Source organism: Chiloscyllium plagiosum, chromosome 14 (genome assembly GCF_004010195.1).
Source record: "Chiloscyllium plagiosum isolate BGI_BamShark_2017 chromosome 14, ASM401019v2, whole genome shotgun sequence".
In the NCBI taxonomy this organism is placed as follows: domain Eukaryota; kingdom Metazoa; phylum Chordata; class Chondrichthyes; order Orectolobiformes; family Hemiscylliidae; genus Chiloscyllium; species Chiloscyllium plagiosum.
Window position 1 is genome coordinate 54,073,057 of NC_057723.1, and position 26,228 is coordinate 54,099,284.

At 40.9% G+C, this 26,228-nt stretch overlaps 1 protein-coding gene across 1 annotated transcript in view; it reads left to right on the top strand.

The window, feature by feature from the left end:
* The window catches only part of LOC122556734 (prenylcysteine oxidase-like), a 47,871-nt gene that overhangs the window by 15,295 nt on the left and 6,348 nt on the right, over positions 1-26,228 (top strand). Inside the window, exon 5 of the mRNA XM_043703827.1 lies at positions 22,930-23,070. Coding sequence (XP_043559762.1) covers positions 22,930-23,070 — 141 coding nt within the window. The remainder of the gene's footprint in view (positions 1-22,929; positions 23,071-26,228) is intronic.

Sequence of the window (26,228 nt, forward strand, 5' to 3'; positions counted from 1 at the left end):
CCATGTGAGCAAGGAAAGTGGAAACTGAGCTTTGAGTATCTTAAAATTATTCCAAACCCATAACCACTTCCATTTTGAAGGACAAAGGTAGCAAACACATGGGAGGACCACTTGCAAGTTCCCTTCCAAGCCACTCACCATTCTGACTTGGAAATGTATCACCGTTCCTTCACTGTCATCAAGAACTCGCTCCCTAATGGCACGGTGTGTCTATATCTACAGTACATGGACCGCAGCAGTTCAAGAAGGTAACTTATCACCATCTTCTCAAAGGCAACTTGGAATGGGGAAAAAAGGAGCTTGTGTTTGTGAGTTTCCTTCTGGATTTATAATGATCCCAGCTAATGGTAATGCTGGACAAGTCAGATCTTAAAGTGCAACCTTACTTGATAGATCATATGTTTTATTCTTGCAATTTGGTTACCGTGGTGGTTAGTAACTTAACAATCACTTGAGGATGTCAATGTTTTCTTCATAGAAAAGCACAAATTTTTTACATAAAAGGAAAAGATTAAAACAAAGCTGGATAGAAGCATGTATACAACAATTTGGAAAGATGACAGAATTGTTAATTGTGCTGAAAGAGGCAAGTCAACCCATTGTGCCTGCAGTAGCTGTTTATAGCCTTCTGACTTGGTACCAACCTCCTTGCTTTTTCTGCATAATCCTGTATGTTGGTTCTATTTAATGAACCATCCAATGCCCTCTTAAATGCCTCAAATCTGCTCTCGTGCATTCCAGAATCAACACTTGCTGTAAGACAAAACTTTTATCTCACCTTACATTCTTTTTTTTACAATTTACTTTAAAGTGCCCTCTGATCCTCTTAGGAGCTGGGATATTCTCTATACCTATTCTGTCCACACCCCTAATAATTTGGCAAACTTCAAGTGGCTCGCCTCTTAGCCTTCTGCATCTTCATTTCTGAGAGTTCTCATTCCTGGGACCATTTTCATTAAGATCTTCAACACTATCTCCTATGAGTTCACATTGTTCCTAGAGTCTGATGCCCAGAAATGTGCATAATACTCCAGCTGAGGTCTGAGCAGTGTATTAATACAAGTTCAAATAACCTTTCTGCTCCTGTATTCAATGCCCCTTTTTATGAAGCCTAGAATACTGCTTTAGTAACAGCTCTCCCTACCTCTCCTGCCATCTTTAATGAATTAAGAACACGTACAGCTCCTGCATATCTTTTAAAACAGTGCCCTTAATTGTTTTGCTGTCAGTCCATGTTTTTGTATCAATATCTACCAATTCACACTTGTTCACATTGATTTTCAGCTGCCACCCATCCACTCACTTATCTATGTTCTTTTGAAATTCTAAAGGATGCTTCTTACAGTTTATAATACTTTAAATTTTGTATTGTCCAAGATCTTTGAAATTTCCCCTGCATACTAATATGTAGACCATTTATGTAAATCATGAAGTGCAAAGGTACCAATACTGACCCCTGGAGAACACCACTAAAAACATTCTGCTATTCCAAAAAGATATCATCAACCATTATTTTCTGTTTACTATTACTCAATCAACTTTATATTGTTATATTGTTTCTTATATTCCATGACCTATTATCTTCTCATCGAACTGTTGTGTGACACTGTATTGAATACCTTTTTGAAAATCCATGTACATTTACATTAAGAACCTTGCCCTCCTCAATCCTTTCTTATCTCATCAAAGAAAGCTCCCAAGCTAGTCAGAGCCAATTTTATTTTTGTGTGTTTGTTTTTGTTTTTTTTCCCCTTAACAATGCCACGTTGGCTGTTCTGAATTAACCTGTATGCTTCCATGCGACGATTAATCGTGTTCAAAATAGTTGTATGTAGAATTTTCTGCACTATTAAAGTTAAACTGACTACTCTGTACTTGCTGTGTTTAGCTCTATGACATTATTTTGAACAAAAATATAACATTAATAATTTTACAGTCCTCCAGCACCACCTCCTTACATTACTGTAGTTCAGTTATATCCTTTCTAAACTGAGGTGACCAGAACAGTGCGGTGCACAAATCATGGCCTAATTAAAGTTTGATGTAACTCCAGCATAACCTCATTGGTAATAAAGGAAAGTATGCCTTTTCAACTCCATTATCAACCTGTACTACTTCCTTCAGGGATCTGTGGGCATCCAATATCCCTCGCCTTCCTCTAAACTTCTCAGAATCCTACCATTTATTGTGTATTCCTTTGTCCTATTGAGCTCTCCAAAAGCATCACCTCATGCTTCTCTGGGTTGAATTCCATTCGCTATTTTTCTGCTCACCTCATGAATCTATTAATATTGTTCTACAGCTTTCCTCTTCACTATCAACAATGCAGAAAATGTGTTGCTGGAAAAGCGCAGCAGGTCAGGCAGCATCCAAGGAGCAGGAGAATCGACGTTTCGGGCATGAGCCCTTCTTCAGGAAGAAGGGCTCATGCCCGAAACGTCGGTTCTCCTGCTCCTTGGATGCTGCCTGACCCGCTGCGCTTTTCCAGCAACACATTTTCAGCTCTGATCTCCAGCATCTGCAGTCCTCATTTTCTCCTAGACTATCAACAATGCAGCCAATTTTTTGTGTATTTCACTCCCTATACATTGTAATCATGCCTCGTTCATTTTAAGTTAAATATATCAGTAACAAGGGATCAACTATTTTAACGCAACAAGTGTCAGGAATAAAGGTGATTAACTTAGAGCATGCATCAGTATTTGGAGCGACGATGTTGTTCCCATTATGGAGATTCGAATATCATGGACAGGAATGATTGTTGGATGTTCTGGGATTCAGATGCTTCAAAAGGAATAGGGAGGGAGGTAAAAGAGGTGGGGGAGTGGCATTGCTAATCAGGGATAATATCACAGCTGCAGAAAGGTAGTTTCTCGAGGAGGGTTTGTCAACTGAGTCAGTATGGATGGAAGTCAGAAACAGGAAATTTAGTGGGAGTTTTCTATAGACCCCTCAACAGCAACAAAGACATGGAGGAGCAGATTGGGAGGCAGATTTTGGAAAGGTGCAGAAGAAACAGGGTAGTTGTCATGGATGACTTCAACTTCCCTAATATTGATTGGAACCTCCTTAGTGCAAATAGTTTGGATGGAGCAGATTTCATCAGTTTTGTCCAGGAAGGATTCCTAACTTAATATCTAGATAGGCGAATTAGAGGGGAGGCCATATTGGATTTGATGCTTGGCAACGAAGCAAGTCAGGTGTCAGATCTCTCGGTGGAAGAGCATTTTGGTGATAGTGATCACAACTCCCTGACCTTTGCTATAGTCATGGAGAGGGATAGGAACAGATGGTATGAGAAAGTATTTAATTGGGGGAGGAGGAACTATATGCTGTTAGACAGGAACTGTAGAGCCTAAATTGGGGACAGATGTTCTCAAGGAAATGCACAACAGACCACTTGCTGATCATGTTGGATAGGTTTGTCCACTGAGGCAAGGAAGGGATGGTAGGGGAAGGAACCTTGGATATGGAACATATAGTCAAGAGGAAGAAGGAAGCTTACTGAAGGTTGAGGAAGCAAGGATCAGACAGGCTCTAGAGGGTTACAAGGTAGTCAGGAAGGAACTGAAAATGGACTTCGAGCTAGAAGGGGGCATGAGAAAGCATTGGCAGGTAGGATTAAGGAAAACCCCAAGGCATTCTACACATATGTGAGGAACAAAGGGTATGGCCAGAGTGAGGGTAGGGCCGATCAGGGATAGTGGAGAGACCTTATGCCTGGAGTCGGAGGAAGTAGGGGAGGTCGTTAATGAATACTTTGCTTCAGTATTCGCGACTGAGAGGGACCTTGTTTGTGAGGGCAGCGTGAAACAGCTGATTTGCTCAAACAGGTTGATGTTAAAAGGAGGATGTGCTGGAAAATTTGAAAAATGTGAAGATAGGTAAGTCTCGTGAGCCAGACAGGATATACCCAAGGTTTACAGGAAGCAAGGGAAGGGATTGTAGTGCCTTTTTGTAATGAGCTTTGTGTCCTCACTGTCCACTGGAGTAGAACCAAATGATTGGAGGTGGCAAATGTTATTCTCTTATTCACAAAAGGGAATAGGAATAACCCTGGGAATTACAGACCAGTCAGTCTTATGTCGGTTGGCGAGGATTTTGACAGAAGGGATTTATGATTATTTGGAAAGGCATAGTTTGATTAGAGATAGTCAGCATGGCTTTGTGAAGGGCAGGTCATGCCTCACAAACCTTATTGAATTCTTTGAGGATGGAACAAAACACATTGTTGAAGGTAGAGCAGTAGTTGTGGTGTATCTGGATTTTAGCAAGGCGTTTGATAAGGTTCCTCATGGTAGGCTCATTCTGAAAGTGGGGAGGCATGAGATACAGGAAAACCGGCTGTCTGGATAGAAAATTAGCTGACCCATAGAATACAGATGGTGATAGTAGATGGAAAGTATTCAGCCTGGAATTTGGTGACCAGTTGTCTTCAGCAGAGATCTGTTCTGGGACCTCTGCTCTTTGTGATTTTTATAAATGGCTTGGATGAGGAAGTGGAGGGTTGGGTTAGTACGTTTGATGACATGAAGGTTGGTGGAGTTGTGAATAGTGTGGAGGGCTGCTGTAGGTTGCAATGGGATGCAAAGCTGGGCTGAGAAGTGGCTGATGGGGTTCAACCTGGTCAAGTGTGAAGTGATTCATGTTGGGAGGTTGAATTTGAATGCAGAATACAGGGTTAACGGCATGATTTTTGGCAGTGTGGAGGAACAGAGGAATCTTGGGGTCATTTTTTATAGATCCCTCACAGTTGCCACCCAAGTTGATAGGGTTGTTAAGAAAGTGTATGGTGTGTTGGCTTTGTTTAGGAGGGGGATTGAATTTAAGAGCCATGACGTTCTGCTGCAGTTCAAGAGAGCCCTGGTAAGATCCCCACTATCTTGTACTGGTCGCCTCATTATAGATAGGATGTGGGAGCTTAGAAAGGTGCAGAGGAGATTTACCAGGATGCTGCTGGACTGAAGGGCATGTCTAATGAAGAAAGCTAGGGTTTTCTCATTGCAATGTAGAAGGATGACAGGTGACTTGATAGAGGTATATAAGATGATGAAAGGCATAGACAGAGTGGATAGCCAGAGACTTTTTCCCAGGTGGAAATGGCTATCATGAGGGGGCATAATGTTATGCGTTTGGAGGAAGGTTTAGGGGAGATGTCAGAGGTGGGTTCTTTACACAGAGTGGTGGGTGTGTGGAATGCATTGCCAGCACTGATAGTAAAGACATTAGGGACATTTAAGTGACTCTTGGATATGCACACAGATGATAGTAAAATGAAGGGTATGTAGGTTAGTTTAATCTTAGAGTGGGATAAAAGGTCGGCACAACATCGAGGGCTAAAGGGCCTATACTGTGCTGTACTGCTCTATGTTCAACCTCATTGTGGAAGGTCCTATGTGGAACCTCATTGGAAATAATCTTTAAATTGCATTGATTGATGCTCATTAACCATCACCCTTTGTTATTCATGTAGACCACATTAACAACTCTCCCTATCAGTCCTCTTTGTTAACTCCTCAAAAAATTAAATCCAGTCACTCAGAAGTCTTTCCTTAATAAATCCATGCTGACTCTCCTTGAGTGCTCTGTGCCTTTCTAAGTGGCAATTTGGCCTGTCTCTGAATTAATTCCAATAATTTGCCCACAACTGAGATTGGAGAGATTGATCTGTAATTATTTAGGTTGCCTGTCAATTTTTAAACACATACGGCCTTTTCAGTCTTTAATCCTCTAGCACCACACGTTAACCCAGTGACAATTGGAAGTTGATGGTTGGAGCATCTACTGATTTTTTAAAAATTTTGTTGTTGACTTCTTTAAACAGTCTGTGTCCATCACTTATGGCCGTTTATGATTTATGGTGTTCATGGTGCGAATCACCTTAACTCTTCCTCTTTCCGTATGTCTATCACATTCAATGTTTCACAATCTTATGGACTTATGATCCTCTTTAACTACAGTATCTGAATCATTCTCTTTAGTAAGACAGACACCGTATAGTTATTCATAATCACTTAAATATCTTCTGTGTCACTGCATAGGCTACCTTTTTGATCTGTTATGAATGGTACTCTTTGTGTGGTTTTTAGGTTAAAGAGATTAGATTAAATTCCCTACAGTGTGGAAACAGACCCGTGGGCCCAACAAGTCCACACCGACCCTCCGAAAAGTAACCCACCCAGACCCATTTCCCTCTGACTAATGCATGTAACACTATGGGCAATTTAGTATGGCCAATCTACCTGACCTGCACATCTTTGACTATGGGAGGAAACCAGAGCACCCAGAGGAAACCCACACAGACACAGGGAGAATGTGCAAACTCCACACAGACAGTCACCCGAGGCTGGAATCAAACCTAGTCCCTGGTGCTGTGAGGCAGCCGTGCTAACCACTGAGCCACCGTGGTTGTAAAACAACTTTGGGTTCTCCTTGATTTCTTGTGCTGATAGTCTTTTGTACCCTTTGTTTGCTTTTCTGCTGTAGCTTTTGATTTTGCCCTTGCATTTGATACTCCTCTCAATTTTCTGCAGTATTGAGTTCTTGTTGTCTGATGTAAGCTTTCTTTTTCAGTCTTGTATTACCCTATATGACCCTATACATCCAGGGAGCTTTAGTTTTGGCCAACCCACCTTTTTACTTTGTGAGAGCATAGTTATCATGATCTCCTTGAAACGCCTCTCTGAATGCCTCCCACTGCTGTAACATATGCATTATGGATCTTGGAACAAAAAGAAAAGAGATGCACATTTTGCCTGAGTGTGCGCTATTGCAGTTCAGGGATATTTTTAAGATTGTTGCCATCTGTGATTGTGTAACCCATGTATAGACGTGCTAAAATGCAGTTTATAATGTTAAATTACTTTGAATTTTAGTATTGCTGTAGGCAGTGAAGGTTATACAAGCTCTTATTGTTGTAATTTTATACATGGTCTGTGATTTGCTGCAATGCTGCTAAAAATAGTACATTCAGTGGCATGCTGAGCTCATATTATTGTGCTGTTGTCTCCGTTTACTAGAAACATTTGACACCGTAAGGTATTTAGAACAAGATTACTTTCAAAGCAAAAATGCTCCATTGTCTATTGAGAACGGCTCACTAGCAAGCTGTTCTGAGATTTTTCCAGTAATGCTAAGCAACTGGCTTCCAGTGAATAGCCAGAGTATCAGTTCAGTCCCATGGGTGACCCTTTTTGCTTCCCTATCTTGTAGAAAGGAGATTGTAACTCTGGGAAAGATATTTCCTTCCTCCATTTTATGTAGCTCCACAGACTGCAAATGTGCCAGTTTTAGATTTTATTTGGTCTTCTGTCTTTGTCTGATTTTAGAGTTTAATTCAGATAAATGCGAGGTGCTGCATTTTGGGAAAGCAAATCTTAACAGGACTGATACACTTAATGGTAAGGTCCTAGGGAGTGTTACTGAACAAAGAGACCTTGGAGTGCAGGTTCATAGCTCCTTGAAAGTGGAATCGCAGGCAGATAGGATAGTGAAGAAGGCATTTGGTATGCTTTCCTTTATTGGTCAGAGTATTGAGTACAGGAGTTGGGAGGTCATGTTTTGACTGTACAAGACATTGGTTAGCCCACTGTTGGAATATTGTGTGCAATTCTGGTCTCCTTCCTATCGGAAAGATGTTGTGAAACTTGAAAGGGTTCAGAAAAGATTTTCAAGGATGTTGCCAGGGTTGGAGGATTTGAGCTAAAGGGAGAGGCTGAACAGGCTGGGGCTGTTTTCCTTGGAGTGTCGGAGGCTGAGGGGTGACCTCGTAGAGGTTTACAAAATTTTGAGAGGCATGAATAGGATAAATAGACAAAGTCTTTTCCCTGGGGCAGGGAGTCCAGAACTAAAGTGCATAGGTTTAGAGTGAGAGGGGAAAGATATAAAAGAGGCCTAAGGGACAACTTTTTGACACAGAGAGTGGTACGTGTATGGAATGAGCTGCCAGAGGAAGTGGTGGAGGCTGGTGCAATTGCGACATTTAAAGAGCATTTGGATGGGTATATGAATAGGAAGGGTTTGGAGGGATATGGGCCGGGTGCTGGCAGATGCGACTAGATTGGGTTGGGATATCTGGTCGGCTTGGACGGGTTGGACCGAAGGGTCTGTTTCCATGCTGTACATCTCGATGACTCTATGTGGAGTAAACTGTGACAAACCATTTAAGGAATACTGAACAGCCAAGAAAAGGGGTGGAAGTTCTTGGAATTATGTGGAAGTGTCAGTTGAGTTTACAATCCGATCAGCCGTGTTCTTTTTAAGCACGATGGATCAGGCTGTAGAAATGGAATGGTCTATTCCTGTTTCTAATTCCTGTACTTGTAAGTGGATGTTTTTATTTAATAAACTAGTGGTTCCATACCTGCCTTGATTTTGCTTAAATTTAGTTTACGAGGTGTACATAGGCAGATGTGTGAAACTGGGTAAGCAGCTATAGATAAAATTTTGTTGAGCAACTGCAGGAGCTGGAAAAAGAGAGGTGGCCTTGTGTGCTGATATTTAAAAAAAAATTTGTGAACCGCGTGTTTTTCTTTTTGTATCATTTTAAACAGAGAAGGAAATTGCATGTATTTTTCTCACGTTGGGATATCCAGCACCTTTCAGTGTTTTTTCCCCTTCACTAAGATTGAGAGGCAACCCTCCAGACTTATGGTTGTTCCACTTGTACAAGAACAAATGCAGAATGGAAAAGGTCCAAATTGCTGATCTTTCGTTTAGTCAGCCTTTGACTGTTGACTAATATATCTCTGTCAGTAAACTGGGAACCTTGAGAAAGATGCCTTTATGGTCTGCTTGTCTTGCCCTCATGGGGTCAGTTGTGGGTCACACCAACCTGCCAATCAAGCTTATCTAGTACTTGATTTGTCCTAGCAAAATGGAGTTGAACAGATATGATTTAGTCCTCTTGTCTTTCTTGTGAAGCAGAGTTTTGTAATAACAAAAATATTACACCCAGTGATTTCCCTCTTCCGATCCCTTTAATTCACTCATGGCCTGGGAATAGGTTACGCAGATCTGCTCCCAAACGTTTTCCATTAACATGTGATAAACAAGCTGCCAAAAGGTGCACAATAGTAGTGCTGGAACAGCTATTGTTTAACTCTTTTCCTCTCCTGTAGCGCCTCTGTTGAAGGATCTATTATGGGGTTGAATCTTTGTTCCCATAGTTCATAGTATCACGCCAGGGGAGAACAGTTGCTCGGGATATACTGTTGTAGAAAATGCAGTCAAGAAAGGAACAGTCTGATTAATAGTGTAGATCCATTTTCTGGCGGGGTATTAACATGCTAAAATATAATGATTTCCATTCTTTATTCCCCACTCCAATTGAAATGAAAACAGGAAGGTCTGTTCAAGGAGAAAATTGTGAAACTATCAAATCCCAATTTGTATAAAAAGCTGGTTTTTAGATCATTGCAAAATTGTTTGTCCTCCTTTAATATTTCTCCTTGGGTTTTTTTTCATGCTTGCATATTTTCTGAAGAGTGGTACAATTTGAAGATAAAATGGCTTAACCATACATAGTCCTCCCGTAAAGCATCTGGTTACTAACTTTTTTTTTTACAAAGTATTAAACCAAGTGTATTTTGAGGGGAATAATAGTTCTGCAGGTTAAACAGCAAACACCTTCTTGCTACATTTTCTGCTTTATTTTCTCCTGGGTTATGAGAATATTGCAATTATGTATTAATATAATGACAGGCTGAGTATTACTATAATGACAGATGAGTATTAAGGGCAATCCCAGGGTTCATATGTAATTTCTCAGGACAGTCATTTCTCAGGACAGCTAAAAGTTGTTTTCAAATGAAATATAGAACCCACCCATTTTTCTAACATTTTATAAATCACTGCAGAATGACAGCTGAAATCCACAGAAGTAAACTCTTCATGACAACTGTTCTGACAAGGGATATTTGCTTAGAGATAAGCTGTGGGTTTGTCAGCATTTGATATTATTTATGATTTGCAACAACCTGCATTTACCTAGCACATTTAAAATGTCAGGGAAGTATTATCAAACAAAATTTGATGTAGAGTTACCTTGTTGGTTGTCTCTCCTGTATGAGGATAAATTTTACCCAGGGTCACTCGATTCTACTGTGTACCTTGATGCGACTGACCAGACTGATTCCCAAACCAGATATCTTTGGTCACATAGGGCTGGATGTCACAGCAGGTAACGGGATCCAGAGTGCAGAATTTTCTTTTGCATCTCTGTTGCCACACTGCCTCATCATTTAAGATACTGTGACCCAAAGCCCAATGCAAGTTAATTGACAAATCATTTGCCATTCTGGAAGATCAGCATCAAGTTGTTAACGTCAATGTGACTGCTTCAGGGAGAGCTGCACCGTGTCTGTGATGTGTTTTGTCGTCTTGTTGAATGCTGGTCACTGCGGGTTGAAAAAAAACAGAACCTAGCAGGGGAGACCCTTTTCAGCTATCCAGATGCAGTGTCCAATCCACTGATGTTTTAGCCTGTGTACTTTTGGAGCTGACTTCAAGAAGAACACCAGAGTTTGTTCTGTCCTTCCATTGGATCCACAGGAGGTGGCAGAGGCATTGCTGATGGAAGTTGTGTATCCAATCCAGGGCTCCCTATGGTACAGGAGTGTGGTGGTGATAACTGCTCTGTATAACTGGGCTTTGGTTTACTTTCAGAAGTCTTTGTTGTCAAAAACTCATTACACGATTTGTAGAAGGCTGAGCCGCTGTATCTGCTCTGATGTTGAATCTCCTTGTCGATGGTGATTTTTGAGATAGAAGCCTGCTAAGGTGTAGGAATGTTTTCAACATACTCCAGAGAATAACCTATATGGGAGATGGAATATTTGTTTGGCCAGGTGCGGGTTGAGTTTTGTTTTGTTTTGGGAGCATTTGAGGACAGACCCTTTTTTAAAAAAAAAATATGTAAAGAACTAAGGAACAAAACAGCTGGTATTTACATTAGTTGATGTAATGTAAAAAGCTGCCAACTAGTGGGAAAGGTGTAGAGGAATAAATTTTCATGTAAATTACAGGGAGATGCTAAAATTATAGAGTTTATTATAGTGTGGGACATTAAATATTGACAGATAGATGGAAATGCTTTTAAAAAATTAGGAGAGTTGACCAGTTGTTCAGTGAAAGAGATTATAAGGAACTGTTGTTACTTGTAAATTATTCTATAGGATAATGAAGTTCAAAAGCACTTATAGGCTTTCATAGAATTAACCATACAATAAGTTTTGTAAATACAGGTAATTACAAAAATCATGAGGGTCACACCTATGACGCAACACTGGAGAATTCACTGTCATGGGCTTTAAGCTTGAAAGTTTAAAAGTCATCAAGCCTGTTTGTGTTTTGAAGTATTTATAAATACCCCTCTTTCTATACATTTCTTTCATTCCATCTATATGAGAATCTGTTTTAAAATAGTATCTCATTGAAGCCAGAGGTGCTGAATAGATGATCCACCTCAGCCTCCTCCCGTGTGGTGCTCAGAATTCCAGATATCAGCCTTCAGCCAATTCAATTCACTCCATGTGATATCAAGAAATGGTTGAAGTCACTGGACACTGAAAAGGGACTCTGGCAATAGTGCTGAAGACTTCTGCTCCAGGACTTGCTACTCTCCTAGCAGAGCTGTTCCAGTACAGTTACAACATTTGCATCTACCCAACAATATGGAAAATTGCTGAATATGTGTTGCTGGAAAAGCGCAGCAGGTCAGGCAGCATCAAGAAGCAGGACAATCGACGTTTCGGGCATGAGCCCTTCTTCAAGATTCCTGAAGAAGGGCTCATGCCTGAAAGGTTGATTCTCCTGCTCCTTGGATGCTGCCTGACCTGCTGCGCTTTTCCAGCAACACATTTTCAGCTCTGATCTCCAGCATCTGCAGTCCTCACTTTCTCCAATATGGAAAATTGCCCAAGTATGTCCTATACATAAAAAGCTGGACAAATTCAAACCAGTCAATATCTGCCCCATCACTCGACTCTCCATCATCAGTGTCAAACAGCACTTGCTTAGCAATAACCTGCTCAGTGATGCTAGTTTGCATTCTGTCAGGACCACTCAGCTTCTGACCTCATAGCAGTTTTGGTTCAAAGGTGGACAAAAGAGCTGAATTCCAGAGGGCAGCTGAGAGTGACAGCCCTTGACATCAAGGCTGCATTCAACTGAGGGGGGGGCATCATGGAGCCCTCACAAAACTGGAATCCGTGGATGTTGGGGGCAAACTGTTTGCTGGTTAGAATCTTACCTTGCACTAGGAAGAAGTCTGCCATCTCAGCTCCAGGATATCTCTGCAGGAGTTCCTCAGGCTAGTGCCATACGCCCAACCATATTCAGCTGCTTTGTGAATGAGTTTCCCGCCACTAAAAGGTCAGAAGTGGGAACATTTGCCAATGTTCAGCACTATTGGTGACTTCTCGGATACTGAAGCAATTCATGTATAAATACAACAAGATCTGGATGATATCCAGGCTGGGGCTGACAAGTAGTAAGTAACATTCTGGCCTCACAAACACCAGGCAATGCCCGTCTCCAATAAGGTGCGATTTAATCATTATCCTTGTCAATACCATGGTATTACCATCACTGAATCCTCCACTATAAAGATCCTGGGGTTAACATTGACCAGAAACCCAACTGGACTCACCACAGAAACACAGTGGTTGCAAGAGCAGGTCAGAGGACAAGAATACTGCAGTGAGTAACTTGCCTCCTGACTCCCCAAAGTTTATCCATCATCCATAAGGCACAAGTCAAGAGTATGGTGGAATACTCCCCACCTGCCTGGATGGGTGCAGCTCCAACAACACTCATGAATCTTGACACCTTCCGGGACAAAGCAGCCCATTTGGTACCACATTCACTAGCAGCCAGTTCCTCCACCACCAATGCTTAATAGCAGCAGTGTGTGTTATCTACAAGGTACATTACTTAAATTTGCCAATTCATCCTTTGACAGCACTTTACAAACCTACAGCCACTTGCATCTAGAAGGATAAGGGCAGCAGGTACTTGGGAACACAACCACTTGCAAGTTTCCTTCCAAGCCACTCACCATCCTGATTTGGAAAGATGTCATTTTTCTTCACTGTCGCTGGGTCAGAAGTCTGAAGTTCCCTCCCCAGGAGCATTGTAGGTCTACCTACAGCACACCACCACTTTCTCAAGGGTAAGTAAGGACAGGCAATAAAAGCTGGCCAGCCTTTGATGCCCACGTCCCATGAGTGGGACATATTTTAATAAGATAACTTGACAGGCTCCCTGATTTTCTAGATGTATGAGGGTGTTAGCTTTTTTAGCAAAACTTACAGTTTATTGACATGTTTAACTTCTTATCAGCAAAGGATGTCCTGCTTTTATTGTGTCTGTACAGTAACTTATCAGCTGCTATGACCAAAATTTCTTCTAATTTTAATTGTCCAAAAAGAGATGTACTTAATAGCAAAAAATGTAAGGGTTGAGTTTCTTCTTTTCTGTGTCTGTGATTAAATAAAGCATCTTTATATGGGTATCTACTAATGGCAAGTTCCGTATTTCAGTCAAACACTTTATCATTCATTTAATATTGTAATTTGGTCTGATACTGAATGTGCACAATCACTCCATGCTGGCATAACTTATCTAAGTTTAAATTCCAGATTTTTTTTAACTTCTGCAGTTGCAAACTGGACAATAATAAAAGGAAACGCACACATACAAGCTATATCATCAGCAATGGGCCTGGCCAATAGATTAGATTCCGAATGGAAACAGTTTATATCCTTCTTTTATGACTCTTTATTAACATCATTTGCTGAGAGAAGCCCTGTCACATGATAGAGCCTCATTGTTCCAATCTGGCTATCTAAATATAATTCCAGGTGTTACTAACTCAGAACCTCAGCTTCTTTCCAACAGGGAGTGCTGCCTATAAAACAATCCAAGCATAATTCTGTCTAATAATGCTCCAGTTCATGGATAAAATTGATGCTTGGAAAGCTCTTAACCGGCTGATTCAACAGGACCCGTGTTCTTACTGCTAGCTCTTTCTATGATTGATGAGAAGTAGGGGGAGCTGTGACCTGATAAAAAAATCTTGCACTCAATAGTAGTTATTTGTAAAATTATGGCTGGAGCCCACTGGGAAATTTGACAGGATTTGGTTTGGCTTGTGAAAGAGATTTAGTACATTGAAGCACCCAACAGCTGAATTCTGTGCCTCCTCAATAAAACTCTTATACAGATACTATCTGAATTTCTTGAGGTTTTAAATGGGTGAATTAGCTCCATTTAACTTCTGAATGCGTTGCACTGTTTAATAATTTATGTCTGAAGATAAACTGCAGTAATATGGTTAGATACCAGATGGAGTCTTGCAGTACATCATCCTGTAACATGCTCAATATTTTTATTAGTCAATATGTTGCAATATTCAATTGTTAAATGAATTATATTTGTACATTCTTATATGCCGGTGAAGTAGATGTTCCTACATTAATTGTTCTGGGAATCTCAATTTTGTAACTCATTTTGTCTACAGAGATAACATTGCATTTAAAGGTCAACATAAAAGTCTGTTTATATGTTGCTTCCAATGCAGTAAAACATCTCAAGGGACAAGATTCAAATGGTAGTTTTCTTAGAAACTCTGGAGCTTTCTGTTATCTGACAGAACAATGCTATTACTTAAATTACTAGATTAAAGTTCAAGTGAGGAGTGAAAAGCGATTGGAAGCTTTTAAAATTTGGACGCTTTATCACTACTGAACACTGAAGCTTAAATTTACCATGACAATGTGAGCTGTCAGGGGAAATCAAATGGAGTCACTGAGGCATGAAATTAGCCTGATGGAGTTGAGAAAGCAAATTAGAATTTTGAGATCTCTTGTCCAAGAAAAAAACGTGCTTTTCATTTATCACTAATTTTATGCAGTCTCTTTCCGCAGTTTGGTAATGTGCAGTTCTGTAAGCACCCTCTGGTGTTTACAAAATGCCAAGATCAACCTTAACCTAAAGCAGCTCAACATTCTGTCAGTCCCTTTTCCACACTGTGCATCTTGGAGTGCTGTAATTCGGATAATGACTATGAGCTGCAACCTTTTTTCCTTTCACTAGCCCCTCTTTAGACTGGCTTCCTAGATCAAGCAGTGGGGCCCTATTTGTAGATCTGAGAGCTACCAGCTCTGCAAAGATTGAAGATTGACCACAACTCTACCTCAGTCATTTCACCTCCATTGCTCAGAAGACTGAGGGAAGACTTCTGTGTCATAATATTGGTCTTTACTCATTTCCCAAAATTTATCCATAATATATCTGCAGCTGCATTCTCAGACTTGAAATGATTCAACAACATATGAGTTTTATTTATTTATGTATGAGAGTTGTTTAAATTCCAAAATTGAATCCTGTGACTCTACATGTGGACTTATCTGAAGATGAGAAATGGAAGAAACGGGATGGATCACCTGCCATTGACTTAGGCCCTAGACATGATAATGGTAAACATAGCCTATTGACCTTTGTTCCAGTATCCTGGGCTCCGGACCAAAATTTGGAAGAGCTGTCCTACAGATTACTCAGACGAAAGCCTGATGTAGTCACATCTGTGGAATCATACCTTAAAGACAAGCCCCAGAAAACACCTTCACCGTCCCTGGCTTTGTTCTGTCCCACTGGCAGGACAGATCCAGCAGAGATGGCAGCACGGTGGTATATAGTTGGGAGGGAGTTTTTAGGGCAGTCCTCAACATTGACTTCAGGCCGCATGAAGGGCAAGGAAACCACTTACTAATTACCACCTACTGCCCTGCCTTCCGCTAATTAATCAGTGCTCTTGCTGCTGAACACCATTGGGTGGAAGCACTGAGGATGGAAAAGGAACACCATGTGATCTGGGTGGAGAGCTTCAGTGCCTATCACCAAGAATAGCTCATCAGCAGCACGACTACTAACTGAGCTGGCTTGGTCCTAAAGCATATAAATGCTAGACTGGGACTGCAGCGGGCTGTGAGCGCATTGAGAATACTTTCGATTTTGTTGTCTAGCATAATCACTGTGGTAAATGGGATAGACTTTGAGCATATCTAGCAACTCAAGCCTGTATGCCTATGAGGCAACATTCACCATCAGCAACAGCAGAATTATACTACCACACAATCTGTAATCTTATGATGTAGCGCTACACTACAATTGCCAACAAGCCAAGGGATCGACCTTTGTTGAATGAAGAGTGCAGGACTGCCTGCCAGGAAACAACAATGCATACTGCAAGTTATGTCAGCCTGATGAAACTACAGTGGAGGAGCACTTGCCTGCTAAATAGTGGAATACAGTTCAATAGAGAAGGCTAAGTGACAACAGCAAACAACAAACTGATCAGATCTAAGTACTCATGACTGGATGTAACAAACTGCAGAAATGGTGAACAGTTAAACAATTAACAGGAGCTTGAGGCTGCACAAATATCCCCAACCTCAGTGATGGTGATGTTGGGGGGTGGGAGGTGGCTGCAAAAAAAGAGGCTGAACAGGGAATGTCATTTAGTACAGAGGAGAATTTCATTTCACTCTGATTATTTTGACAAAGATTCCAAGAAATCTTTGGAATTCTCTACCCCAGAGTATACTCTCTTTTTAAAGTAGAGGTTGATTTCATTTTTGACTGTCAAGGGAAAAGAGTTGTAGGGAGAATCTTGGTAAAAGGCATTGAGATGTTTCATCAGCAATAATACTAAATGGCAGAGCAGGCTCGATGGGCTGAATGGCTTACGGCAATTCCTGTGTTCCTGTCCATTTTGGTTTCATCCTGAGGCTAGTCTTCAGCCAATTCCATCCACACCATGTGGTATCTGGAAACAGCTGAAGACACTAGATACTGCAAAGGCAGTGGACCTGAGGAATGTTACAGCAGAAGTACTGAAGACTTGCTGTGCTGCAGATATCTGCTGTACACAAAAGTCATACATCTCCAACTCGGCCTATCACTGCCCTATCGGACTAGACTCCATCATTGGCACAGTGATTGGAAGAGGCTGCCGATACTACAATTAAGCAGAATTTGCAAAGGAATAACCTGCTCAGTTTGGGTTCCGCAAGAGTCGCTCACCTCCTGGTCCTTTTACAGCCTTATAAGAGCATCAAGAGGCTGAACCTTGCAGTTGAGGTGAGACTGACTGCCCTGAAGGTAAAGAGGAGAAAGTGAGGACTGGAGATGCCTTGAAGATAAAGTTGCATTTGACCTAGTGTGACATCAAGACTTCCCAGCAAAGCTGCAGTCAGTGTGAGTTGGAGGGGGATATCTCTGCTGGTTGGAATCCTACCTTGCACAAAGGAGGATAGTTGTGGTTGTTGGAAGTCAATTATCTCAGCTCTAGGACATCTACAGGAGTTCCTCAGAGTAGTGCCCTAGGCCCAAGCATCTTCAGCTGCTTCATTAATGATCTCTCCTCCTTTATATGGTCAAAAGTGAGATATTCACTGATGCTTGTGAAAAGTTCAGACCATCAGTGATTCTTCAGATATTGAAGCAGTCTGTGTCCATAAGTAGAAAGAGCTGAACAACATCCAGGCTTCAGCTGAAAAGTTAAATTGGCATTACACTAGTACCAGCACTGAATATCTTACAATCACCCCTTGAGGTTCAATGGCATTGCCATAGTCCATATCTAGGATTACCATTGACCAGAAACTGAACTGGATTAGCCACATAAATACATGGCTACCTAAGCTCAACCATTAGCTGCTTCATCAATGTCAGAAGGTCTGTCATAAGGTCAGAAGTAGGGATGTTCACCGATGTTTGCATAACGTACAATGTTCAGTATCATTCATTACTCTCAGATACTGAAGCAGTCCATGTTCAGATACAACAAGATCTGGACAATATCCAGGTTTGGGCTGACAATTGGCAAGTAACGTTCTGGCCCCACAAATGCCAGGCTATGACCATCACCAAAAACAGACAATCTATCCATTGTCTCTTGGCATTCAATACATTACCATCACTGAAACCCCTATTATCAATGTCCTAGGGGTTATCTTTGATCAGAAACTCAACTGGGTTCACCACATAAACACGGTGGCTACAAGAGCATGTCAGAGACTAGGAATACTGCAGCGAGTAGCTCACTTCCTGATTCCCCAGAGCCTGTGCACCATCTACAAGGCACAAGTCAGGAGTGTGATGGAATATTCTCCACTTGTCTGGTTGAGTGCAGCCCCAACATATCGATTGTCTTGCTCCTCAGATGCTGCCTGACCTCCTTTGCTTTTTCCAGCGCCACACCATTATCAACTCTGACACCATCTAGGACAACGTAGCCCACTTGATTGGCACCATATCCACAAACATCCAAACCCTCCATCACCAACGCTGAGTAGCAGCAGTATGAGCTATCTCCAAGATATCCCCAAACCCACAACCACCTCCATTTAAAAGACAAGGACAGCAGAAATATAGGAACACTACCACCTTCAAGTTCCCCTCCAAGCCACTCCCCATCCTGACTTGGAAGCTGTTCCTTCACTGTCGCTGGGTCAAAATCCTGGAATTCCCTCGCTAAAGGGCATTGTGCATCAACCCACAGCAGGTGGACTGCAGTAGTTCAAGAAGGCAGCTCATCACTAATGTCTCAAGGGAAAGAAGGGCTGGGTAATAAATGTTGGCCAGTCTAGACACCCATATCCCACAAATGAATACTTTTTTTAAAGAAAAATAGGACAAAGGCTAGGAATCTTTATAAAAGCAAATTATTGTGGATGCTGGAATCTGAAACCAAAAGAGAAAATACTGGAAAATCTCAGCAGATCTGGCAGCATCTGTAAGGAGAGAAAAGAGCTGATGTTTCGAGTCTAACTTTGACAAAGGGTCAGTAGGACCTGCTGAGATTTTCCAGCATTTTCTCTTTGGGCTAGGAATCTTTCTTTGATAGCTTCAGTCCTGACTCACTGAAGCCTGTCTTCCATCTACAAGGCACAAGTCAGGAGTGTGATTGAATCCACCACTTGCTTGACATCATCCAGGATAAAGCTGACCACCATGTTCGAAACTCATTCTCTTTGCCATTGACACACAGCAGCAGTTGGGTATACCATCTACAAGATATATTGCAGTAACTCATCAAAGGCCTCTGAAAGCACCTTCCAAACCCAGACATTTTACCATCTGGATGGTATTACAACCCACAAGTTGCCCTCTAAGCCACACACCATCCTGACTTGGAAATACATCATTAACCAAGCAGCAGTTAAGGAACAAATTCCTGGAACTTCCTCCCTAACAGTACTGTGTGTGTTCCCACATCCCAAGGACAGCAGTGGTTCAATCAAGAAGACAGCATATTACTATCTTCTCCAGGGTAGAGAAGCAGGAGGCTGGAAGAACACAGCAAGCCAGGCAGGATCAGAAGGTGGAGAAGTCAGTGTTTTGGCTGTAACCCTTTTTCAGGTCTCCCGTTGTCTTCTCCAGGGCTACTCTGGTTGGACAGAAATACTGGGCTAGTCAGCAATACTCCTTGTTCCACGAACAGTTTAACCAAAGTAGAAGTTACCTTAGCATTTTCTTTTCGACTCAAACAGATGCCTTGAATTTGAATTATTCTGCCAAGAAATGTCCTTTGTGCATTTAAAATGCAACTTGCACATCATTGCAAACGGCTTGCTTGCAGTAAAAACGATGAATTTGTAGTTACGTTTATTCTGAATTACACTGCTTCGCAAAAAATATTGTATGTTGTGATAATAAAACAGATTAAAGTGTGTGTCTGTAAAGAAGCTCAATAAATTTCATATGGTTTTAGCAAAACCTTTGAAATTTAACATTTGATATGTGTTTTCTGGTGAGGGCATTGCGAACTGCTTTCAACTGTCATCAATTGACATCAAAATCTGAGAAGTTTGCTCCCACCTCATACTGAGAAGGGAGGCCAAATGAATTTAAAATGACAATATGATACGCCCACAAAAATCTTTGCTTAGAATTTATCCAAAAGAATACAAGAGCTCTTCTTCTTCCAGCCTTCCTATGCTCCGGGGCTTCACTTTCCGGTCTCTCATTCAACTCTGTTTTCTTCTGTGTGGCATTGATGGCTATAATCGCAAACCGTGCAGGGCCTAATCTCTAAATTTTCTTCCTTCTTTACCTTTTGAGATTCTGCTGTAGGTCTACTTTTATGTATTTGATGACTTGACCTATTTGGCTCACTTTTGGTTTGTGCTTGATTAACATTGAAGCAGCTTTACAATCTCAGTATTTAAAATCCACCACAAATAGAGATGTTTAAAGTATACACATGTACCTTTCTTTTAGACGTTTCAGTTTTAGCTTCTGATATGGTACCTATATCTACATGTTAGTGCTTGTATTGGTTTGCTTTATGGTTGGTATCTGTGCATTATTCCATATTTCAAATCTAACCAGCTGGACGGAAAAACAATAGTATTGTGTGGAAACCTAATTTAATTTATATTAGTTTAAATTAACTTCTAAGAGAGCATTAACTTCTAATTTCACAGTTCTGGAGAATTCTCCCTTCAGTTCTGAAGGAGAGTCATATCATACTTGTAAAGCTTTGTTTCCCTCTCTTGCAGATGTTTCCAGATCAAATAGCTGAATTTCTTCAGCAATTTCTGTTCTTATTTCAGATTTCCAGCATCCACAGTATTTTAGTTTTGTTAGATCAGGAAGTAGGTTGATGGGAGGAATGCTTGTTCAAAGGACAGGATCACAGGAATCAGACATTGGGATGTGGGCTGTCTGCAGAACAACGACCCTTCTAAAGGCCCAAGTGTCGTCCCAAGGGCAATTGTTGTTCCAGGTGGCACTCCTGGTGATGGAGAGGTGCCAGCCTCTAGTTAGTTGGTAGCTCTTGGGGCAAGATTTCTATCCATTGAATAATAAAAGAAATTTAATGACCTCCATGGGACTAGGTGTCGTGGAGGCAGGTTGCCTGCAGTCTGTTTTGGTGACAGATAGTCTGACAGCCCCTGCCTCCCTCATTAAATTCCACCCTCAAGCAAGTTTTGTTGAAGCTCCATATTGTGGCTTAGTGACAATGTCTCTACCCCTGGACTGGGAAGCCTGTGTTCAAGTCCCATCTGCCCTGCATGTCTCTAAATAACATAGCTGAACAGGTTGATTAGAAAAATAGGTTATATTTTAAAAAGACTTTTTAAAGAAGTTTTAAAATTTAAAATTTATTACTTTGAAGTTTGATCTTCTCAAGGAAGAACTTCAGAACAAATGAATTGTCGTGCCAGAGTTTTAGAAAAATACTTAACCTGTTTAGCATAAGGAAATATCATATCAACAAAGATTAACTAGTTTATCTTGAGCTATATAGTCTCAAGTAAACTTCCTGGAACTGAATTAGAAATAAATACTAAATTTTAAAGGTACATTTTTTTCAGTTACAATTTCTTGTTTGAATGTAATCTGTGGAGTTATGTGCTTATCCTACTGTACACAGCTGGTGCACTTTCTGCATCACAATAGAACACACAGGATTAAAATTACTTAAAAATTAAACAACACTCTGCAAAAATGGGCACTAAGAAAAATAAGTTTAATTGGAGCAGCAAGTTATTCCCATTCTCTAGGGTTTTAGATTAAGATTAGATTAGGAATTGAACCCGGGTCTCTGGCGCTGTGAGGCAGCAGTGCTAACCACTGTGCCACTGTGCCGTTGTCTAATTGTCTGTGAGCAGATTTAGCCATGTCCACTCACTTCAAGACCCTTGCTATTTTTAAAATTTATTTTTGGGATGTGGGTATCACTGGCTGGCCAGCACTTATTCCCTGTCACTCGTTGCCCTATAGCTTTCCAAAATATCCCTAATGACTACTGCTTCATGTGTGTATTTATAGTTGCTTGCTGTGGGCTGGATTAGTCATGACAAACACGTACTACCCACATTCCACTATGTTTTTATATTTGTGCTTCTTAAAACTGTGGACTGAAATGAGAATTTTGAAGTGTGTTGAAATTAAGCAATCCATACCTGTTGTGAACCTGTTTGAGTAGCTGGTAGCTCCAGCAATTTGCAGACGAACTGGAACTAATGGTTTGTTTACAAGGGAAGCTGACTGGTGTGGACTGGTGGCCAGTTATCAATAACAAAGGTCCTCTACCTGTCCACAGCCATCCATTTGGTTGCCAGGTAACAACAGCTTGGGCTGTGAACAAGACAAAGAGAAGCTAGATAGACTGTAAGAGAAACAAATGCAGCCATGAAGAAAATCTCTCAGTTCTCTGCAGTAAGTTATCTAGGAAAACAGCTTATCTTTCCTTATGCAGATGTGACAAGTTGTGACTTTGAATTGAATAAGTCAGAAACCGTTCATCAGTGAAACAGCCACCCTGTGCCACTTGCAAGCCAGCAAATGCTTTTGAGGGGAAAAAAATGGAAGGTTGAGGAGAAATCTTGGATCAGCAAGAGCCAACCCAACAGATCTTAAGAACAAAGACAACAGAACTGTTTTCTCAGTTACCTTCTACATGTGTCTTGTTTTCCTGGTCAGTTTAGAATTTTAATTTGTAGAATTAATTTAATTATTTACCTGTTGCTAGAATCCATTTATCTGTAATAATTAGTGTGCTGTCTATAAACCTGCATCTGAAAATCAACTTTCAGGATGACTCTGGGAACAGCGTTTTCAGGTGTGTCGTGACTCTGATGCGAGGAAGCCTAGTGTGAGTCACCTCCATCAGGCAATGGAGATTAGACTCCAGGAGACAGCTTCATATATCTAACAGAGTGCAGGTTATTTTGCAAGTTATTTGGCATGCTGAGATTAGTTGGAAATCAAGTAAAATGGAATTTGGATTCATTTCAGAGTGAAAGCTTACAGCAATTTTCCCACGTTGACCATCAGGAAAAATTGCTTTGTATTTCTGAAATGTAAATTTAAGTCAAACGCATTATTCTAATGATTTATTCTCTCTTTGTGCAGGAGCAGTATCGATAGCAGGGGTCCAAGCTGGCCTTTGGGCAGTGGAAGGAGGAAATAAACTGGTTTGTTCCCAGTTACTTGATTCAGCAAAAGTCAATGTTGCCCACACCACAGTGACTTCAATTTCTCTGCACCCATCAGGTAAGGAAGGAATTAAATTTAATTGAATTAGCGTTATTGTCATATACTCACATGAGTACAGTGAAAAGTTTACAAGTCACTACTTACAGCACCATCTTTGATACAAAAGTACCTAGGTACAAATTCTTGAGTACAAATTCTTAGGGAAAAGAAATTAGAGAAATAAAGAAATAAGAAGCATTACAGACCTTCAAAAATACAAAATCGTAAACATAAATGAGAAAAATAACGGAATAAAAGTTCAGAAAATGTATCCCGGGCTGGATCCAGCCATGATGCTGACGAAAACGTTGCATGGAGTCACAAACTGACTGAAGCTGCCACAAGGAAATCCAAACTGAAGCTGATAGAAACAGCCACCGAAGCCACCAAAAAGAGTCCCAGGCCGCCACCAAGTGTATACTTAATGATTAGATGGAAGTCATATTCATACACTGAATAACTGAGCAATTGTCAGTGAAGGCACACTACAAAAAACCGGACTGTTTGTTTTTTAAAGGATATGTTATCAGCACAAAATTGAAGATCTGCACCCCCAGCAGGGTGTTTCAGTTCTGCGATCGGTCAATAAACACTTGGAATCGGTTTGGCTTTTAAGATTTCACTCTTTATTTTTCATACAGTCGGGCACAGAGTGTTCAGAAACACTGAGGTTATACACTTGGCCTAAAACAAGGACATTTTTATACTTTTCTTAAAGAAGGGTATAGGCCATGATCACATAGTACATTCAAACAATTACCAATCAATATAGGATACAGCTTTATTTGACAGTTACTTGATCCAGTGATCCTAGGAACCATCTTAGTTTTCCAACACTCAGACCACCCTTATCTCACTAACTGAGCCACTGTACCTGTATCTGAAGATCAGTTAGGATGACCAGTAATGTCTTATCTAGTCTAGTTTTTTTATGCTGTACAGGGAGCATTGTCTGCTAATTTCTATTGAAGCAGACTGTGGTTAGTCAATTATGCAGCTATAACAGAATTAGTAATTAGTAACTTAAAAGCCATTTTATGCAGCTTTAGCAGAATTGTCAATTTGCAGCCTAGAATGCTGTACATCTCTATGACTCTATGACTCTAAGCCATTTTGTCATGCTATTTGCATTGAGAAGCCATTTTATTGCCGCCTAAGTTATTAAGAGCATCTGTATTCGGTTTCATATCCTCAAGATCTAATGTTACAATATTAGCTGGGATTTTGGTAAGTTATCTAGTATCATATGCAAACTGCTGCACGGTTCCTCTACTTTACTGATTGGACTACAGTAGATCTTTAACTCAGAGAGCTTGGATGGCACTTTGAAATGTTTGTACTTTACTCCCCTTCCTGTTTTTTGTTTGGGTAGGAACAGGAATGAACAAATATTATGCCTTATTACAATGATGTGGAGGTTTGAAAAAATTTACATAAAATCTATGCATAATCTATGCATAATAGAAAGTTTGCACCTAAAATATGGCCCCCATGTAGTTAGAAATGATCTTTTCAGACAGTTTGTTTTGAATTATTTGACCAAACATATCTTGAAAGAAATATTGAGCCAATTTATGAATGTGTTAATGCCAGTGGTAAGGACAACACAAAAAGTTCAAAGGCTAAAAGTGAACTTTGAGTGTCAGATTCCATCACCTAAAGATTTAATGCAAAAGCTAAAAGGCATCTGCATGGGTATATGAATAGGAAGGGTTTGGAGGGATATGGACTGAGTGCTGGCAGGTGAGACTAGATTGGGTTGGGATATCTGGTCGGCATGGACGGGTTGAACCAAAGGGTCTGTATCTATGCTGAAAATCTCTGTGACTCTATGACTCTAAAAGAAGAACCAATTATGGCAGATATTCATGTGTAATCACCACCACACTCCCCACACTCTCACCAGTCCCACATATTGGGGCCTGCACTTTGGGGCTGGAGCGAACGGAGAGCAGCCTGGGAAGGTAAGAGATTATAAAAACTTAGCTCGTGGATTTGGGTCCTGCACTTTGGGACTGGAGCTGAGTGGGAGTGAATGGAGAGCAATCTGGAAAAGTAAGAGATTCCGATTCGAAATTGTTCCGACTAAGGAGAAACTGAAAAATGACATCACAGCCAGGAGGGCTGTGATTTGATTGTCTAATAAGGGGTCTACTAAATTTAAGTCTTTAATTTATTGATTACGACTTATATATTACTTAAAACTTGCATAAGCAGTGATACAGAAACAGTTAAAAACTAAAAAAAACAAATTCAAAACAAATTAAATAAAATAGAATGAAGAGTCAGGTGATTTGGTTCTGCATGATGTGGGAGCTGGTGGACCCTTTTGTAGTTCCCAGTAACCATGTCTGTAGTAAATGTTGGTTGCTGGAAGAATTCCAGCTCCGAGTCGATGAGCTGGAGTCTGAGTTTCAAACATTGCAACAGATCAGGGAGAGTGAGAGTTATACCTGGATGCTGTGTTTTAGGAGACAGTCGCACCCCTTAGACTAACTAACTCGAATTTGGCCAGTGGTCAGGGACAGGAGGATGTGGCTGTGGGTGAGGCAGATAGAGGGATCCAGCTGGAGCCTCAGATCCTGTCCTTGTCCAACAGATTCGAGAGTTTTGCTCCCTGTGTGGATGGGAATGGGGACTGCAGGGAAACTGAGCCGATTGACCACAGCACTGTGGTGCAGGGAGCCATTCAAGTGGGGGGAGAGAAGAGAAATATAATTGGGAATAGTCTAGTTAGAGGCACAGACACTGTTCTCTGTGACCAGGATCATGAGTCCTGAAGGTTGTGTTGCCTGCTTGGTGCTCGGGTTTGGGATATCTTATCTGAGCTGCAGAGGAACTTAGAGTAGGAGGGTAAAGACCCAGTGGTTGTGGTCCATGTAGATATCAACAACATAGACAAAACTAGGGCAGAGGTTCTGCTAAAGGAGTATGAACAGCTAGGAGCTAAAGTGAAAAGTAGAACCAAAAAAGGTAGTAATCTCTGGATTACTACCTAATCCATGAGCTAATTGGCACAGGGTCAATAAGATTAAGCTGGTAAATGTTTCGCTCAAAGGATTGGTGTGGGAGAAATGGGTTGGAAATCATGAGACATTAGCATTAGATGGGACGGTCTTCCTCTGAACTGTGCAGGGACCATAGTCCTAGTGAGTCACATATCACGGGTTGTAGGC